This window comes from Anticarsia gemmatalis, chromosome Z (genome assembly GCF_050436995.1).
Source record: "Anticarsia gemmatalis isolate Benzon Research Colony breed Stoneville strain chromosome Z, ilAntGemm2 primary, whole genome shotgun sequence".
Taxonomy (NCBI): domain Eukaryota; kingdom Metazoa; phylum Arthropoda; class Insecta; order Lepidoptera; family Erebidae; genus Anticarsia; species Anticarsia gemmatalis.
Window position 1 is genome coordinate 16,712,781 of NC_134776.1, and position 21,162 is coordinate 16,733,942.

Here is a 21,162-nt window from a genome sequence, read left to right on the forward strand (position 1 = left end):
CAAATAAATGGGAAATAATAAAATTTACGATGATTGGCTTATTCGGTATTGAAAGTTAACATGATAAGCAGTTGGGTTTCGACCGCTTTCCGATCCGATACGTCTGCTACGAGCCGTGCCCGCTAACACGCAATATAAGACGAGAAAATAATGATATTGTAGTATCCATGTTAACCTTCAACACAAGTCCTTAAACCAAAAATTGCTCCAGCCGACCTTTTAGCAAGACTTACAAACAATTTTTAATAAGACACCGAATAGCATTGAGTTTTATATATTATTATATTCTAAATCTTAATGAGCGTCCTAAAAGAGTAATTTAAAACTTGGGCAGGTTTAATTACATCGAAAATGCTTGAAATGACCATATTGTAACAGACAGAAACAATATATTATTATTAGTAATTGATTTGAGCCCAACAAAACATGAGACGTAAAAATGATTTGACTGATAGTCAACTACGCTACAAATTTTCTTAACACTAATTCGATTAGAATATTTAATGTCAAAAATATGTTATTTAAGCATGATATTTTGTGGCACCCGGCTATCACCAGCCACTAATTGATAATGTAATGTTTAATAATAAAATGAATTACATTACTACCATAAAAATAATCTCGTCCCCTTCGCGGTTTCGAGCCATGGCAAATAAACAATGATCGTAGTTACTGAACAGCTGACTACGGATACGCCTAGGTAGAATAAAATTATTTGAAAACGGCACCCGGCTTATGGCACGGCGAGCTTCTTCAAAATGTTCCGCATCTCTCAATTCGATTAATACCAAGCAGGTGCGGCCAACGTTGTGAGTGACGACCCGCTCACAGCCATAGCGGCTGCCCCTGTAAACATAAGAATTCAAAATTACTACCAAATCAGCAACATGTCATCGGACTTCAATTGACGGTAATAATATTTAACCACGAGAAAACTAAAAAGAGTGAGAATAATATCGTACCGATATAAGTACTGAGAATTGAGCTTTACATGGTTTAAAGGTCTACATAAACAAAACCTGAAATGCATATATATGTGTTTATTACAAATGAATAAACACTGGTATTTTACTGTCTGGTTGGAAAAAACAAGATAGCTATCCATCGGTTTGTAAAATGGTGTCATAGAGATGTCGCTAGATCGACTGCAAATGGTCATGCCGAATCTTTCTATCCGAATTCTTAGGCGTAATAATTCAGAGCACGATTAAATGGACCAAGTTAAACTAAGAATAAAGTATGCTAAAAGTATATACAGTATAGTTCTATAATAAAGCGGGAACAAAACGAGCATCGTAAAAAGCTTAAGTGAACTTTGGGAGTAAAATTCTCTATTATTTATTACATTATATTACACATTAACTATTTATTTTATGTGAATTGATTGCTTTATTAGTGTGCCTCCTTATAATGTTATAACACAGCTAAGCGATCGTCTAGTTAATTCTGTTAGTATAGATAAATGTAATGCTGTGGGTACGAATGTTGTTTATTTTTTAATGCTATTGAAATGTCGGTACTAATTCATATTTAGGATGCTAGAACATTAAGAAAGTATGTGGATACCATATAACTGACAATGCTGATATTCGCAGTTTTTGGGCGGGATATTTTTAGTTAAAGTAGATTATATACCTACCTAAGTTGTATCAGGGGTATATCCGGAGTAGGTATTACTTACAAATTAATTCAAGATATAAACTTGTTCTGAGATTATTTTAGTAGTACCTTTAAATAAAGAGAATGATTATGAAGGTAATCCTCTACCAAAACACTACTAAATTGAGTCGTTTAATTTATCCGCGAGTTGTTGCAACTGGCAACAAAATTATAATTATACTTTTAAAACGGCTTCGTATTTTCTAAATATTTTACTCTGTTTACTTATTTAATTTGATTTACTTCCCAAAAACACACAGCAAAACCAACAAAAAGACATGCAAACTGAATAAGGTATATATGTATAAATAAATAATTATAGCGCCTATATCTACCTAATTGATTAATTATTATCATCGGACTTTTCACACATATGAAAGTTATTTTTAACTCCCGAAGCAAAAAGAGGGGTGTTATAAGTTTGTTATTACTTATAGAATTAGGATTATACTTGGTAAAAATACTTAGTTCAGAGTGAAAATGGAAAATAATTCAAATCAATGAAGTACATAAGAAAAGGACACAACGGCCTAAATTGCACGATAATAATATCTTGACATTTGTTATTCCTAATAAGCTCAAAATCATGTTCCCCGTATTACGACAACGTTCTTCAATTTACGTCTATCTATCCCATATTATGTACGAAGTTTTAACTTCCATTTATCTTTCACATCTTTAAAAACCTAGGTATAGCTAAATTAGAAGCTAAATTAGAATTTACTGTATCTAATAACACTATTACAAAGCCACTATTTTCGATTTGTAATTGCATGCAAAAATATTGTTGACATCTAATATAGAAATATTACAAAATATCGTGCATGCTAAATACGTGTAGGCCGATTTTTGATCGACAATAAATGCAAAAAGATACCGAATGTCGTCTATAAAACAAAACAAATGTAAAATGGCATCGAAAAAATACCTCTGAATAAGTTTAATTAATTTATTGTGTTCTTTAATTAGATTTGACCACTGAACCAACCATTTTGAAAAGAGAGTTGTGTCGACTCATGTTAAGAATGTATTAAAAAAGCACTGGAATGTATGTTATAAAGTTACCTGAAGTCGTAACTTCTTTCCAAAAGAGAAAAGGCGTTGATGCGCGACTGTGGCAATTGACCCTCGCTTATGATTATTGTGATAGACGAACCGGCTGAAGAGCCGGACGGCAATGCCCGGCCCTAATCAGGAGCAAATAACACCAAAGACTTTTAATATCAATTTGTAATCCGAGATTAACAATATCTACGCAATAGCAAATTAAAATTAAATTTATTTCTTGAATCTATCATGCAGGTTAATAATTCGAGGCAGGCCTTCTGTTAATGATATACAGCGTGTCCCAAAACTCAACGATAATCCGAGACAAGATGAAAGGCCAAGTCATACCGGTTCTAGGAAAAATAAAAAAAAAATTCCATGTCACTTAGTTCAGCAATAATAGACACTTTTCAAAAAAGTTGAAATTCCACACCCTTGGTCGCATTTTCAAGTCCTGTGATCACCAATGTCACAATTTCGCTGTGTTTTTTAGAATTTCGTGATCTTCATTGAATATGCTATTAATCGTAAAACAAATTAATGCACAAAACATTGTCAATTTAATAAAAAAAGTTAAGTTTTAGTGAGTCATGGTTCACAAAAATATCGTTAGTTAACTTTGACGCTTCATATTGAAAAAAAAATGTACTATACTACCCTTGGCAAGTTATTTCAAAAGTTGGCGCATTTAATCAAGATTTCAAAATGGTGCAACACTTGCCACTTTTCTTGCCATTAAAAATGTTATTTTTATTTGAACGACGAGTATCCTCGAAATTGGATCGGACGCAGTGGTACAATTGTATGGCCTCCTCGTTCCCCCGATCTAAATCCAGTAGATATTTTTTACTGGGAATGCATAAAAGAAAAAGTCTATTCGAAATCAATACAAAATCTATCAGAACTTCGCCAGAAAATTTACACAGCGTCAGAGGAAAGAAATGCAAGGAATTTTGCTTGACTGGTAAAAAGATCTTTTGTACGCCGTTGCAGAGCATGTATTCGTGCCAGAGGAAAGCAATTATTTTTAGTAAAGAGGTAATTGAGTCAGTCCATAACCAATATTTAATGTAATAAACATAATAGATAATATTAATAAAAAAAAAAGAATGAACGAACCATCGTTCTTATTTAATTATTCTCCTTAAACTAAAGTAATTCCGAATTGTTTTCCTCTGGCACGAATACAGGCTCTGCAACGCCTTACAAAAGACCTTTGCACCAGTCAAGCAAAATTCCTTGCATTTATTTCCTCTGACGCTGTGTCAATTTTTTGGCGAAGTTCTGATAGATTTTGTATTGATTTCGAATAGACTTTTTCTTTTATGCATTCCCAGTAAAAAATATCTACTGGATTTAGATCGGGGGAACGAGGAGGCCATACAATTGTACCACTGCGTCCGATCCATTTTCGAGGATACTCGTCGTTCAAATAAAAATAACATTTTTAATGGCAAGAAAAGTGGCAAGTGTTGCACCATTTTGAAATCTTGATTAAATGCGCCAACTTTTGAAATAACTTGCCAAGGGTAGTATAGTACATTTTTTTTTCAATATGAAGCGTCAAAGTTAACTAACGATATTTTTGTGAACCATGACTCACTAAAACTTAACTTTTTTTATTAAATTGACAATGTTTTGTGCATTAATTTGTTTTACGATTAATAGCATATTTAATGGAGATCACGAAATTCTAAAAACACAGCGAAATTGTGACATTGGTGATCACAGGACTTGAAAATGCGACCAAGGGTGTGGAATTTCAACTTTTTTGAAAAGTGTCTATTATTGCTGAACTAAGTGACATGGAATTTTTTTTTTATTTTTCCTAGAACCGGTATGACTTGGCCTTTCATCCTGTCTCGGATTATCGTTGAGTTTTGGGACACCCTGTATAAAAGACATCGTCCATTTTGTTTGGCCGTTAGGCCCAGAAAATGGATAACTAAATATTGAGGTGTGAAGTCATTGTTTGAAGATACATAATCTGGGGGCATAGACAGCATATAAAAAGCCAAACTGTCGCTCGATACAAAAATAAAACTAACTAGTTATTGTTAAAGGGTTACACCTAATGCCTGTCATGGACGCTCAAGTATAAATGCATTAGTATAAATAGGGATGCTCGGTAAGTATTGGTACCGATATTGTTTACAACGAGATAAAACCGCGTAAATATTGTAAATGTAAATAATGAAAAAGAAACGAATGAAAGTAATGTATGTATTTAAAAATACTACCTTGGCGCGTGGCGCTGTCGGTAGTGTTTTCGACTGTTGATCACGAGATCCCGGGTTCGATTTCCAGGTCGGACTAAGTGCCATAATAGTAGTCTAGTAGTCTAGAGTTTGGTAACATGCCCGGTATATGGCTTGAGTCGTGCCCCATATTACATGGGACTTACATTGTCAACGGCGGAATACGGGTGTAATTCAAACACCTTTGCCAGTTTCAGGTAGGTATAACAGGTGTGATGTTTATATGACTATGTTTATAGTATGTTCATTATTTGATACACAAAGAAATCGGTTGATAGTTACTGCACAGTATCAGGTTCCTAACTGTTCGGTGTATCAGCTAGTTGTGGATAAACTGTACGTATCAGATACGTACGAAGCAAGTTTAGATGATAGATAGATATTTAAAGGTACTACGCTTGCTTCTACGGAACCGTTGAAGTGCGAGTTCAAATATTATACATTGCATTTATCCACTCTTGAATATGACATAGATATGATTTTCTCTCATTTATACGATGAAAAGTCGGGCACAAGGACTTAAAATAAAGGAACCAAAGCATTTTTTAAATGTTAATTTATATATATACCTAAGTATGAATTTACAAATATATAAGTATGTTTATTAGATATTATTTCTTCATTTTTTATATTAGACATCACATAATGCAGGCTGGTACGAAAAGATGAAGACCTATTTTTTATTACTTTAATAAAGATGGAGTTCTCCAACTTCCCCAAAATCTTTTTCAGTTCATACGGATGCACTACAAAGATATTCCTTTTTTAGTCCGCCTGCTCTAACTACTACAAAATAGCAAAATTTTAAGACTTGAAAGCCTCATATCTTTGAAACGTTGAGTACTAATTTAGGTGGAATGGTAAGTAGGTACCACCGTGTCAGCAAAAGTCCAGGTGCTTATATATTATACTTTGGACATCCATCTGCCTAACAGTCTGTATAATAAAATTATTATCCGTCATTAGTCATTACCTATTCAAATAGTTACTTCGGTCGACGTAATTCGATTGAAACGTCGGGCGAACAAATAAGGTATCCTATTCCTAACGTTTAATTATCAATCGCGTTTAAGTCCCGTTGCATTATATTATAATGGATTATTATGTGTACAAGTCGCGAGAGTTTAAAATCGTTAACAAATAGGTACTTGTTTGGCATCCAAAGATCCAATGCTTTAAGGAAAAATCTGTTGATTTAGACATCTCAATAGTATTTAATACATAATAGGATACGGGAATTGACGCGATCCTATTATATATTAAACATGTCAGTGTCAACACGCGAGAGTTTCAAAGTTATGATCTCAATAGTATGTTTCTATAGTTTCACAAAAATCAAACAACAAAATAGCAATGTCCGCTTAAAGAAACATTAAAACAATATAAGTGTCAGATATATGCAGCTGTTTACTTACACGCTTACAAACTTAATCGATAAATCGTCGTTTCGTTTATTATTCACGAGTAACTGACCTAAACAACCTACCGTACCTATATTTCTAAACATTCGCGCAAAACATTAACTTTCAAGTGCCTGGAGCGATAAACGCGTTAACCGCGGACACCTCTCTCAGCCATCATGATGAGCCTGAGATTGAGATGACTTTAGCGGGAATGTGTTGTGGTTGAATCAAATTAGAACAAGAAGTTAAAGATTTGAACGAAAGAATGATGTTTGTAAAGTTATAATAAAGTGCATCACTGAGCCAATGAATATACCTACTGCTTTAACAGTTTTTGAAATATATAGAGTCTTGATATATTTTAGAACAGTCCTAAGTCAGTTACAGCCGATTAAACAACGTACGTTATCAATCAGTTTAAGACCATGTCTCAATACTTAATTGATAATGCTTCATCAGATCTTTGCATATATTCAAAAGCTTCAAATACCAAACACAAACGTCGCTAAACAATGGATACAATACAATGATTTACATAACTTTACGTGCTTTCGGTTCTTAGAAAATGACATGTTAACTCGTCAAAATTAATTATTATCAGTTTTATTATTAGTAATTATTTTCGTAATGTTATCTATGAATGAATGTATGAATGTATTGTAATTTATTATATTGTAACTCATGGGATTTTGTAATATGGGTTTGTGCCTGAAATAAATCAATTTTATTTTATTTATTTAAAATGAGGATGCTTAGCAAAAATAAACAGAGTTATTAAGTTTGTAAGAATTATATTCGTGGGAATCTATTTTACGTACCTACCTATATTAGTTTACATTTTATTAGTCATTTAATGAACACAAACAAAACAAGTGGTAATCTTGCATTCCGAGAGATACCTATAAACTTGTTCTTTATCCCCTTTTAGTTGCCTTCCCGACAAAAAGAGTTTTGAATGACGGGTTCTGTTTTTTCCTAATAAGTAATCAATAAAGTCCTCCTGGCCGATATACAGGGGTTGGTTTATTCTGTCCAAGTGTGTGCCTAACTCACAGGTACACTCTCTATATTTCCGTTCTCTCATATGCCAGTGGGACGGCTAAACGGACACATATATTCATCAGACATCATATATTTATTGATTTTATGGCTGTCAAATGTTTTTTTTTGTATTTTTAATGAATTTCTGCAGAAGTTTCTATGATGCTACTGATGATCTTAACCTTTTGTTTGGCGTGCTCATGACTCCACTTCTTCAACGTCTTTACTATTTCTATTGACTAATAATATAATTCACACTGTATGATACCATCAGGGAACTTCGTAGTTTAAATTATATTGTATTAAAATAAAACTAAACATAAACATGATGTACTTTTTGTTATAGAAGAAACGTGAAAGTCTTAATATTATACTACGTGAATGAAGACGTAGGCTGTCTCAAACATCATAACCTCTATATTTCGTTTAATTAAAGAATTATATATTTGTTTAAATAAAAAAAAAGAAAACCGACCATATAATTAAAAATAAAATGTATTCAATTTTGATATTATGGGTATTTATAAAGTACACACTCACCCCATATACATGACCGCGGCTTGCGGCTTCTTGACGGCCCCGAAAAATATCGAGACGTTCTGTGAAGGTGGGCTCTCGTACCACTAGACATCCTTCGCTGTCCTGCATCACCACAGGCCACTGGATAGCTCCTTCTATAACTAATGAACGCAGCTTGTTTTCCAATATGTCTATTAGCCAATCAATCTGCGGACCTCCTACAATTCTAGATGTTTCTTCAGTAGAGGGCGCTGCTACGAACGGCCAGAAAGCCACTTGTTGTTGTTCTAAAGCTTGGCACTTAGCTGGTTGCCTTACAACCATCGCAAATGTACGCGGAGGTTCCGGCACTAGCCCCCGAACTGCAATAGGCCACGGCCGCGATGGCTGATGCGGTACCACAGCCCGCGCCCCTGGCGGCTCTGGCACCCACCGTTCAACCACTATCCACTCCAGCCGAGGTTCTTGATCCATTGCTAGTGGCTGACGTGGTGGCGTCCACTCGTTAGAGTCTTTTGATTTTAACACTCTTATTTTCTTTTGATTTGTCGTAGTTTGCTGTGATATTAAACAAGAAAGTATAAACTTATTAGAATAAACTTATATTGGTATAACTAATAAGAAAATTGTATTGGTACATGTGACTTACAATCGAGCTAGGCTTTCGGGTAATCTTAATATACAAATTAGCGTTTAATTGAACGAGCAATTAAAGTAGAACCGATTGGAACTTCATGTACCTAATTTGGCATTTGTTAGGGGACCTTCTCAATCTATTACCGTTTAGATCCCCGTATATTATGTTTTTTATTTATTTATTTTTTAAATACAAAACAGTTTATTTTCTAATTAAATAAATTAGTAAAATGTTCCAAAAATGCTAATAATGCCAACAAAAGAGATTCTGGTATGATAATAATAAGGTTATTCTGTTAAGAATCAGATCTTCAATTAATGCCTTCAACATATATTATATTATGGTGAGCAATTATACGGTGGTACTTACCGTTAGCCTATATATTATCTTCCTTCGTGGTCTGTCTGAAAGATAAAATAAAATAGCTGATTATTTATGCAGATGCTGCATTTCGTATTATGTTATAAAATGTATCAGGTAAGTGAGTGTAATTTGGGTTCACTAGTCTGAGGTACATTTAACGGTAGTTTATCTATTCGGGCGCCAGCAGTAGCGCGTGAAAAGAAGTAAGCACGAATGAAGATAAGGCAAGTTCACGAACAAAAAGTAGTGAGCGTATTTGTATGTACGTAGGCATATTATTTTGAGAGTATCTAGCTGTTAGTGTGCTGCAACGAATGCAACAGGACGACATTCACGCGAGCGTAGCCATACGAGTCAGCTAGTAAACAATAAAGTGATGCTGGTAATGGAGCGCAGTACCGTAGGATTATATTATGTATTGTAACAAAATTCCCATATTTCTCCTGGTTCTCCATAGCCTATCGTCCTACAGATCATAAGGGTACGGTTTTTGTAATTAAACTGGGACACCTAATTATTGGAGTTACGATATCAATGCCAATATCTACAATTCTACACTGTTTAACTAACTTGCACAAAATATTATAAGTCCATTATGTAAGTAACATCTTCGCGTTCTTTCAATGTACTTTCAGAAGGTGAAACATGTTTCCTAACATGTGCATAGGTTTTAGAGATTTCCTCCTACATAATACAAACATTGCTGAAATTCTCACTATCTTTTTTATAGAAGTTTATTTAGTTAACTACTTTAGATACTCGAACACACTGTAGGTTCAGGTATTTTAATCTTTTGACTTTGAACACACTTGAGCCTCATCATGTGAGGGTGTTAATCTGCTACCTAAAAATGAACACTAAACGATATACAAACTAAATTGAATCCGAATTGGTGACAACCCTATTTTTTAGTAGACTTGCTTTTTATGTTACTCGGTATCATCATCAATATAGGTATCAAACTGAGTTATCTCTACTCTGAGTATAAAACTGACTCATGGACAACGCACAGCCGAAAGAGTAAGTTGAAATTTGGTATGAAGATTCCTTAGGAAGTGTTAAGGAGCACTAAGCGATTTTTAGAAATTCCCCCTTGAAGGGGTGAGTTTTACGCGGGAAAAGCTGCGGGCGGAAAGCTATTCATCAGAAATATAACTAATCAAAATCAAATCCGGTAAAAAAGAACCAAAAAATACCAGTCATTTCCAAAAGTTTACAATTTTCAATTAATTTTCTTAGATAAATTAAGATTGGTTGATATTATTACTTACATTAAATCTGATCAAAATTAATGTGGGGAAAGGCTCTCTACAGAATAAAGTTAAAACATGATTAAGTATAAGCAATAATACATACGCTTCATGGGTCTTTTCATAATTTGATCACTCACAGATTCACGTTAACTGCGAAAGCACCAGGAACTTTGCGGCTCCAGCAGCGGAACCGGCACCGGTGACGACGGTATAGGTACAGGGTCGCTAGCTTTCTGGTAAAAGCTTGCTACTGGATGAGAAGCTCACGCATGCGCACCATGGACGGGGGCGTGTAACTCAACCCCCTGCTGCTTTGTGTGCGTATTCAACCTCACCCGCACACGTAATAATTAATATGAATTATTGTGAGAATGGATATGTGAATGCGAAATCTCATTGGTGAAAGGAAAATTCGGGGAGTGCGGAGTGCGTGCAATCGCAAGCTTAGTCAACCAAAGATCAGGTCCATACGTTTATACGTTTAATTTTAATATTACTAACTAATTTGACGACTAATTTCTTTCCAGGCTTACAAAAATAGTATGCTAAATGCCATATATTTTATATAAAATTAGAAAGTAGTAGGTATCAGGTAGAGATACAGATACATATATTATAGCAGAAGTACGTTTTATGCATTTTAAAATTCAACATACCGCTTAAATGGCCGTCCTACCACTGAATAACTAAGAAAAGCAGCTTAAACGATGACATTTATGGCATTTTTTTGAACAAGAGTTTTCCACGAAAAATAAGTTTATTAATAAACGTTACATAAAGAGTCGTAACACAGTTGTAAACTTGGCCCTGTATCTATGGTTTCTTTCCAACTGTTTCAATTACATTACGCAAATAAATTATGCGTTGGATGTCGCTATTTTTTCATGGGTCACGATTTATTACGATAAATGTCAGAGTTTATAAATAAAATGGGGGTGTCCACACTTTTTGTATATCAAATGGAATATTTCCTTAACAACACCTACTTTTACGTAGCTAAGTAACTAATATCCAAATACTTGTATCAAACTTGCATCTCAGGTAGTGGCAAATAGAGTACCGGGCAAACCATCGTTGAATCCAAACAAAGCTATAATTTAACCTCAATTGAAATCTTGGTGATGAAATTAATTATATTATTGTTACCAACTACGTACTCAGTTTTCACAAAACAAGCTAGCCAGAATTCAAGCGAATGGCTGCAGAGCGAGCGAAATTATTAAAAATAGTATGAAATATATTTGGAAAATTGTTCTTAAAACTAGAATAATGGGCAGCTTTTTATTTTGAAATATCTATGTAGAGATACCAGGAAAACGTTTACTATAAAATTTATTTTCATTTTTCAACGAACTTATTTGTAAAAAAGCGATTCAAGTGAACCATTGTTTGTGACTGCTTTCAGGTATTTATCAGAAACGGATTCAGAAATATTAACAAATAATTATAATAAATACAAAAAAATCATGGTCATATCTAAAAACTAGACACTTGGAGCTACAATTTGCTTTTTTTATTTTTTCTGTACGACCATTTTCCTCGGAGTTACAGCTTGTTGAAAATCACCCAAAAATTTGGATTTTTTTTATATTCCTTAATTTTTGTGACTTGTTTATTATGTGTTATATATATTTTATTCATATATCTAATTTGTACTTGTTGAGTGAAATTATACTTTTTCTAGATATTATTGGAGATGAACAAGACTAAGTTTCTTCAAGATCATATCTACTAAAATTTTAAAAACGTTAAAACCAAAGTTTACTTAACGGAAATAAACTTATGAAACCCCAAAAAAAGCATACCACTGACTGACCTAACATTTTAAAATACCACTGACCTAACACTCCATCAAAAAGTATCAATCGTATATAAGGGATATGGGAAGAAATAAAAAAAAATGCTTTTTATTAATATAAGGAAAGAGTGTATTGCCAAACGCCAAATTGCGTTGCCTTAGTAAAATGACAAGTTTTAATTTTAGTGTTCCGATTCCCCTTGCTTAACTTATGAAGAAAAAGGGAAGGAAATAGAGTGTACCTACAGCTAGTCAGATTTCGTGAGTGGCAAAAAATATCATTTCTAATGTTAAATCACTTGTTACTTACGAGTTACTATTATTGCTATCTTAAGACTCTTCTTAGAAATAACTTTTTATTGTAACAAAATCTCTATCTGTATCGTTCGGTAGCAGCCAATATCTCTTTTAACATATACACCTAGCTACAAACAGCGCGAATTTATAAACACCCCTCGTTTTTATGCGGAGATGCGAGAAGGGGTTTAAAAACGATAGCGTTCAATTTGCAAACATAAGTTATCGGAGTGGACAGGATTGAGTCGCTTTAGTCATTATGATCAAGTCAAGTAGAGTGTACCAAACGAGTACATTTTTTAACGAGCCATTTAATTGCTTCTCTTTTTATTGTTTTATTTTGGGTTGCTTTCAAGCTGAGATGAAGCTTTTCACAGAGCACGATTGATACACCAATTGTAGATACTTAAAGTCACTTCGCCGCAATAATCCTGTAGCTATTTTTAATGAAAATAATAAGTATTGATTACATTATTAGAAAATAACTTATTTTTAAGGTTGCATATTACAATTTTGCATCGAATTTTCTTCCAGATGATTTCATTATCATTTCTTCGTCTGCTTACCATAGATGTCAACATTGACATGGAGCGCGACTTTTGCGAAGGGAGCGAACCGGAAAAGGAAGAAGACCCTGACATTTTCACTCTGCGCAATGATTACGAGTTTGATGACAATTTTCTTCCCCCACCGCTAGCTGAGGCGTTAAGCAGCATTGACGCCGAAGCTGTTTTCGTCCTTCGACAAGCCGTACCCGAACAAGACTTACTTACTAACTTTTGGAGAATTTTGAGAGAGGCAGAGAAGATTTTACCGTTCCGTGTACTTAAAAAAAAAAATTTGGGACGTTGATATTGTCGCCCATATTGTACGTGAGACCAATCGGTACGGAAATCAGTTACTGGCCCGTGCTCAGAGCGTCAGTTACCTGGGCTATAACACGATACCCATCGGTAACACTGATTGTCAGACTTTCAAACTCCTCACTACTGGTAACGAATGTAAACGATCTTCGAAAATGACAGTCAGGGCCCACAATTTAACGTGCCTTCCGAAACACGGTGGGACTCGATTTGTATAAAATGCTCACCCATCCACAGCACAACTCCGGGAAGCATAGCTTGGAATCCGAGATCGATCACTGCTTGGCAAGGGTCTCCTATGGTACTGACGGAGATATTAGGCCTTGAGTTTACCACACAAGTGTCCACCAAGTACGGGTTGGGGTCTTTGCATACCTCCAAGAACTGTGTTAAAGAGTTCTAAGACATTATGTTTTTCTTCACCATTGGAACAAGAGATAATTAATCAATACACACATAACTCATTGGTGTGTTGAAACGAACCATCGACCACTTGCGTGGAAAGTGCATTACTATACCACTCGGCTATCCATTATGACCCATTATGAAATGTGATAAATAAGTTCTGGGCATAGGTATAGACACCTATGCCCAGAACTTATTTATCACATTTTTTTATAATTTCTACAGGTATAAACTGCTTTATTTTTTACATATAAATGACTGCATACTTTAGGCTGTTATCGACCCAATGGGCAGATAATGTTACTACTTGCATATAGTCGGCATTTTAGAGCTCCGTCGTACCCAAAGGATACAATGAGATCCTATTACAGGCAGTTCCTCATGAACCATAAAAGTTAGATAGTTAATCTGTTGCCGCTATAATAACCAAAAATTAGTAAAAATATTCTTTTTGCTGTTTTAAAGATGGCCGGGTTATTCAAAAAGTGTACCGTTTAGTTTATTACTATTGTGAGTTACGTATAGCTAATGTATCACAATAATTAGGTATAACATTGTTTATTAAAAATCTGTTGTTTGGATTAGTACGAAGGAAGGCATACAATGTAACGAATAAAGAGATTATAATTGTTATAAAACTACTTTTATTCGAAGATCATCTCAATACTGATATCCGACTTTGATTCGAGCGTAAAGTGCTTCATCTCTAATACAAGCACTAAGCAGCACCTTAATTATAAACTGAGCAGGTTAATATTAGGTAGGTATTTAGGCGTTTTTTACTAGTTAGTAATTATATATATCTACTAAAAGAATTAGCCCATATAATGGTGGTGGTCAGGGTAATAACACTCATGTCCTAAAAAAGCGACGTTTTATCAAGAAGCTTCGAAGAAGGCCGTCAGATTTTTAGTCGGTATGCCCAAATTTAAAAGCCGGAACGCCAAGCAGTAATGCATTTTACTGAGGAAAAAATATGTGGTACTCAAATAAAATAGCTAAAAACATTATAATATGCACTAATATCAGAGTTGAAAAAATTTTGGGCCATAGAGCGAAACTACTTTTATCATTGAGTGTCAATGACTGAAGATACATAGTTAAATTCGCTGATATGTGAAGCAAATCTACATTCTTTCATTTTTCTGTAGTGCCTGAGTGCTCAAGGAGAGGTCATCTTTCCTCATCTTTGGCTTGCCACAATTGGGTGGATGTAGAATGTCGTGTTGACAAAAATATAGTAAAAATAAAATGTAAAATAAACCTAAAATGTTTACACCAAAATTCTAAAGTTGATTGAAATAATTCATGCTTGGCGTGGTAGATTTAATAATAGTTTTTGATAAAACTTTCCTTAAATAAGTACAAAAAATCGTTACTTAGCGATCACAAATTTATGTGTGCGGTTGATTTTTCAACCGTCACGCATATATATTTGTATACTTACTTATGTCGATACAAACATACAAACAACCAGATCCGTAATTGCCCCATGTGGGAATCGAACTCACGGCCTCCCGACGTAACGGTAGTGGCGATGGCGTAGCGATCACTTTAACCTTGTTTATTTTATAATTTTTAAATAATATTCGGCCTAAGGGTGGCAATTTAAGATGTAATCTAGGTTATATGGCTACTTTGACTTATAGCTCCATTAATGACAATCCACATAGCTTTTGCCCAAAAATTGGACAGTGCAGGTTAACAAAAAAAAATTTAAACCGTTATTAAATTTTTATTTTGTATCTAATATCTATATGTTGACTTTACTTGATGTTAACCATGTAAATATTTCAAATTGTTTGATGTTTAATAATTAATTAATAATTTTGGTCTGGCAACACAATGTTAGTTCTCAGTCAGTCAGCCGCTAACAATACGGTCCGAGTCATTTTATAAACAAAATAACTTTATTCTTCAATCTAGATAATCTTTATTCAAGTGTCGATAAAAGTAAAGTGTAGTGTTTTTGAGTAATTAAAAATAAAATTATGCAAGCAGTGACAACCTAATTAGAAATCGGGTCAAAGTGATGTGTATTATTCCTTTCTCAGTGAGTCATTCTGGTTTTTGTTTGTGTTAAGTGTATAACTTTAACAATGTTATCTGTCACTTCTAAATAGTTATAAAGTGATAGTGGCCTTGTGTAACAATACAGGGATGGATTCGCCGCCGGTACCTAAGCCGAGGAGCGCGTTTTTGCCGACAAACGAACCTCAACCTCGACCTGTACCTCTTCCACGCACCAAACTGCCGTCTACTAGTGAGAGGGTCACAGCTTCAGACATATTAAAGTCAATCAGTAATGTATCCAAGCAGATATCAGAGGATGTGGCACAAAAAGTAAGTAATTCTGCCAAAAATGCAAATGAAAAACTTGAGAGATCACTCCAGGATGGTTCTCGGTTTGCTAAAGATACTTTAGAAAAAACTCTGACTACCTCACGTGCTGTGCGTCAAACTGTCACTAAGTCTGTTATAGAAGGGACAAGAACTGCTGGTCTCAAGCTGCGTAGGTCCAAGAAGCCAGACAGCTGTGATGATATTGATAACCAAAGATGTGTTTCTATGCCTGCAGTTGATGTGAGCCTGTTTGATAATATCCAATTTAACTCACCACTGTTAGAACAAAAAAGGTTTCATAAAGAAACTGAAAATGTCCTAAAATCTCCAGAACATCCAAATTTACAGCTGAACACCACTAACTTTGATGATCTATCCTTATTTTCAAGCAATTCTGATAACACAGATTCTATCAGTAGTTTCTCCTGTGATATGAGCCGTGAGTTAGAACAAAATGTGTCAAGCTTAAATTTAGAGGGTGAACAGCAGTTGACATATGATATACCAAAGCAATCCCGAACTAACAGTATAGTAAGCTCAGTCAGTACTGCATCGGGAGGTTCATGTCCTGATATACCAGAGCGAAGAAAGAAAAGAGATAGTGCTTTTGATGTTATGAAGCAAAATTCAATGTATGAAAACTGGACACTACCTTTCCAAAGTCCTGCAGATCAGACAAGGTCTAGCACTAAGAATGATAACACTGGTACAACTTTGGAAGATCCACCAAGAGCCAGCAAGAGTACTATATATGAATTTGATCCTTTACAATCTAGTACATCTACTCAAAAGTATGATGGAGTTAGTAATGAGTTACTATTGCTAGAGTCTTTTCTGATTGGTGACACTTATGGTACAATAGTAGCTTCAGAGGCTACTGATAATACTGACGATAGCTTTGAGTTTGATGAGAGTGATTATTTTAACCCTCCAACACCCCCAGAGAGAACAGACAGCTTATTTACTGAAGAAAAACCTAACATTGTTGACAAGGACAGAAACTCTAACTGGTTTGTCGCAAGTGATGGTGATACTAAATCAGTGGTTGAAGATGAAATCAAGTCAACAAATAAGGTTATGCAAAGGTTCTCACACATGCTAAAGTTTGACAAATTAAATAAAACACCTAAACCAGTTCCAGTTAAGGTCGAAGTGGTTGAGAGACCTCCGGTAAATTCTTTGCCAGTACCATACTTCAGTGGCACGTTAACAAAGATTGTCTCTGGTGTTGTAGAGGACTTATTTAAAAACTCACAAACCCGGTACTGTGTGCTCTCTGATCAAAAGTTGATGTGCTATACAGACCCCACCAATGCCATCCTAAAGGAAGCTTATACATTGGATAACATATATTCTATACAGATTGTTCTGCCATTATCATCAAGGTAAGACACAATGACTATATTATTATAGTTTTTGATTAATGATAGTCGAAAAGTTACTTTGACCAACTCTCATAGTGTCTATTAAGTAAGCTGATTAAGTAGAATTATACAGGGTGAGCCGACAGTTGTCTTAACAATATAAGCAAATATGATTATACTATTCAACTATATAAATTTCCATTTTTACTATTAAAAATTAGTATAATGTGTTCTAGACATGTGAGCCAAATTGTTTAATCAATGTTTTATTGTGCATAATATATTATGGCACATCATTTTATAGGGTATGAATATAATATTATATGATATAAATATAATTATCTTATTTTTTTTATAACATCCGAACCAATTATTACTTAAAATTAATAACCAAACATTATTTGTGGTTAATCTCCCACAACTATATGTGTTATTTTGTCAACTAACACTCTGTATAAGGTATACATAGTGTTAGTTAATTTTATTTGCCATCAAATTGATGGGCAACTTCACGAGTTGCACTCGCGCATGTAGGGGTCTGTACTAGAGTTGCCACGAATAGTGAATTGGCCGAATACCGAATACCGAATATTCGGCAATGCGGTCGGCCGAAGCGCCGAATATTCGGCCGACGAATATTCGGCACGGAATTCATGGTTGTCGGAGGCGCGTTAGCTGGATTAAGACAAGTCGCAACCTGCTTTCCTCGTTGCGTAGGCGCGGCAGGCGACGAGGGGTGGAGCGGGGTGCAAATAAACACAACATATCGTAGGCGAGTATTGTTTCAATTGCTAGTAAATCACGTCACGGAACGCTTTGTCAGTGTAAAAATAATACATAAAATAAAACTTAATTACTATTTTGCTAAGAGACTAGCTTGCTAGAAGCTAAGAAGGCCGACCCTTACAAGTGGTGGTTCGCAAACGAAAAACAATACCCAAACCTTTCGAAATTTGCTAAAGTGTATCTTTCTTCTCCTGGAATTAGCGTGTATAGTGAATAGTTACTTTCTGAGGCTGGTATCATTTACGATGAAAAGCGTAATCGTTTGCTACCAAGAAATGCTGAAATGCTTGTTTTTATTCATCATAACTTACCATTGGTTAATTTTAATTACTAAAGTGTTGTAATTTTGGAAATAAATACATAATTGTGAGTAATATGCTTGTCTTTTTTACATGGTTTGGTATTCGGTATTCGGCCGAATAGTACCTATTATTCGGCCGAATACCGAATAGCAAAAAAAGTGGCCGAATAGGCCGAATAACGAATAGTTGCCGAATATTCGTGACATCTCTAGTCTGTACCATTACTGAAAAAAAAAACAAGTGTGTTGTGTGATGAGCCCCTGACATAAACATTTTTAATTTAATAATATTTTGTGTAAGCAAAAATTTTGCATCTGTTATTTGCTCATGGTTAGTAGAGACCTTTTCTCGATTAAGGATAATTTTCGTAAGATATTGAGTTTCAAAATGCAATACTTTTGTAGGAGTTAAGTTTCCCTTATTATTATCCCCTATTTAGTAGATAGTAACGGATGAACCTAGTGTCAAAGTAGTTCAAGCCGCCCGAAGGCTTTTGCGTGGCTTAACGCCTGTTAGCTTAGTTGACAATAACTGGGATCGACTATTTACGTGCCCAGTACAAATACCACTACGCGGGCAGCGGGTTGCTAACTTTGCAAACGCTGTTTTTAACTCTTCAAATTACATCAGATACTAAAAGTAGCTAGTTTTTTAATTGTGTAGGATGACATTTGAATTGAGATTTAATTGTTATGACAGTACAACGAGCAACTCGTACTGCTTCGAGCTGATGGTGTCATCAGCAGGAGTGCGAAGCTCACCGCGGAAGATTCTGTTTAGCTGTGCGAGCGCTTCTGAGCGCCGCAACTGGGCGCAAAAGATTGCAGAACATTTGACTTGTGGCTTCGCTACCAAGTACACTGCTGAATTTACAAGATGCGGCTGGTGCTACCTAAAGGTAAGATCTTAGTCTGAATGCTCAGCATTAACCGCTTTATGATTGATTTTTAGTACTGACTCCATTCTTTTGAACCTGTTTCGTGTAAGATATAAATATAACCATGATAATAATAAGTATACAAATAGTCCTACTGCCTACATAGATAGATATACTGTTGCTACTACTACTGACTATACTAGAAACAAGTCCTGTTTCTCATTCTCGCAGAAACTACTGAACAGATTTTGACGAAATTTGATATAGCCGTGGTCTATTTATCTGTGACCTGGAATTAATTTCTTTTTCCAAAAAATATTATACACGCGGACATAAATTCTGGGGAAAGCTAATTATTTAATATTCTAACATTGCTGAGCGATATCCAGATTTTTTTGACACCGTTTGCTAAGTAGGTCCTTAATGTTAGATGACAGGTTAGTTGGAAACTGATTGAAATATTTCTGTTGACTTAACTACATGTTGCACGAATAAGTACGCGCTGTATTATGGTGATCATTGGCCAAGGTTCCAGAACTGTACAGTCAGGGTTACTCATGACAGTATTCGTTTAAATATAGGAACATTATGATATCATTAGCATCGCATATAAAGTTACATTACGTACTTGTTGCGCGACCAGTTTATGGATACTTCACATTAATCCTTACTGTCCTTGTTCTCGCTAATTTTGATAATTTAGTAAATTGACATGTTAATGTCGATTTGTTGGTCACTTGCTCACGCAACTGATATAATTTTATTACACACATTATTTGTATTTAGGAAGAACATATGGGGTATTTTTACCCAGTTAATCTTAATACGTGGGCGGAGTCGCCGGCTGATATCAGTTATTGTACAGATCTATTTTCTAATTAAAAGAGTCGGAGTTATTTGGTGCAGATATTTATTATGATTAAGGTTTTTGTGTAAACTTGAACAGTTGAGTCGTGGATTGATTATATTTATGAGTGAAGTGAATGATTCCTTCCACACGCGCGTCAGGCAGAACCATTGTAAGTAGCATGTGATGAGGTCGAGACAGACTCGTCTCGACGTGGGTGTCGCTCCTGTGGTTACATACAATACAATATCTAACTATAACACAATATGCGAGTATCTGCATTGTACCATCGTTTTATCAACAGATGGCAAAGCTCTCCCAAATATCTCAGAGTTTATTTAAGGGCATTCCACTCAATTATATTATTGTGACGATTGAACAACAAAGCTTGAAATCATATTATTATATCTCAAAGGTTTGCTACATGATGTTCGGGTCTGATGGTATTGAATTTTATCAGTGTATGTTGGGCGGGCTCAGGCTAAATCAGTTATTTAAAAGGTCCTTACACTTGTATTGAAAGTTTAAAAAACAGATCATCGCCGTGGCTAAAAATCCTACTCACAAAAATATGTACCGGAATCTACTTGTATTGTATTATTTTCAACTTGTAAATAAACGTTAAGTGGATAAAAGTTGCACTAACTTTATTTCTTGTTGTTGCAAGGTGTAGGTATATCGAGTGACAAGAAAACTTCTATAATCGTATTATTTTCTCATTGTTACAATGACGACGCAGACGCGCTATACAGTTATTTCTTTACAAAGGCTCGAGGCAAATTGTTCGAGCAGTAAGCTTATGACGTCGCGTGCGAACAAACTCAATACAAACAATAAACGTAAAAAAAGAACTCGACTCAATGTTTAAGACGCTAGACGCGTTCTTTGTATTTATTTATTTTCTACTAATAAAGGGTGAAAAAAAAAGATTGTCTTGTTGTCTCTTTCTTCTCTCGTTCTTTTGTACTAATAAAATCGGAGTGGTTTTGGCAGATAAAACATTATTAAAAATGTTACCGCCGCGGTCGTCTGAAATAGTGTCTGATATAAAATATAGTAGGTAAGTGCATTTGTTAAATTGAAAAAGTAACAATAGAAGA

The 21,162-nt window shown here is 34.9% G+C and overlaps 2 protein-coding genes across 2 annotated transcripts in view; one reads left to right on the forward strand and one right to left on the reverse strand.

Moving 5' to 3' along the window:
* Window positions 1-387: 387 nt before the first annotated feature.
* Window positions 388-10,375, reverse strand: LOC142986771 (uncharacterized). The gene is made up of 4 exons (XM_076135448.1): window positions 10,284-10,375; window positions 8,934-8,968; window positions 7,949-8,485; window positions 388-846 (listed from the first exon to the last, which is right to left on the reverse strand). Exons 1-4 carry the CDS (start codon window positions 10,300-10,302, stop codon window positions 826-828), a joined length of 612 nt encoding a protein of 203 aa, XP_075991563.1. The 5' UTR covers window positions 10,303-10,375; the 3' UTR covers window positions 388-825.
* Window positions 10,376-15,413: 5,038 nt separating this feature from the next.
* Window positions 15,414-21,162, forward strand: part of RhoGAP15B (RhoGAP_ARAP and RA_ARAPs domain-containing protein RhoGAP15B) — a 44,597-nt gene continuing 38,848 nt past the window's right edge. Inside the window, exons 1-2 of the mRNA XM_076134720.1 lie at window positions 15,414-17,271; window positions 19,038-19,236. Coding sequence (XP_075990835.1) covers window positions 15,704-17,271; window positions 19,038-19,236 — 1,767 coding nt within the window. The 5' untranslated portion in view covers window positions 15,414-15,703. The remainder of the gene's footprint in view (window positions 17,272-19,037; window positions 19,237-21,162) is intronic.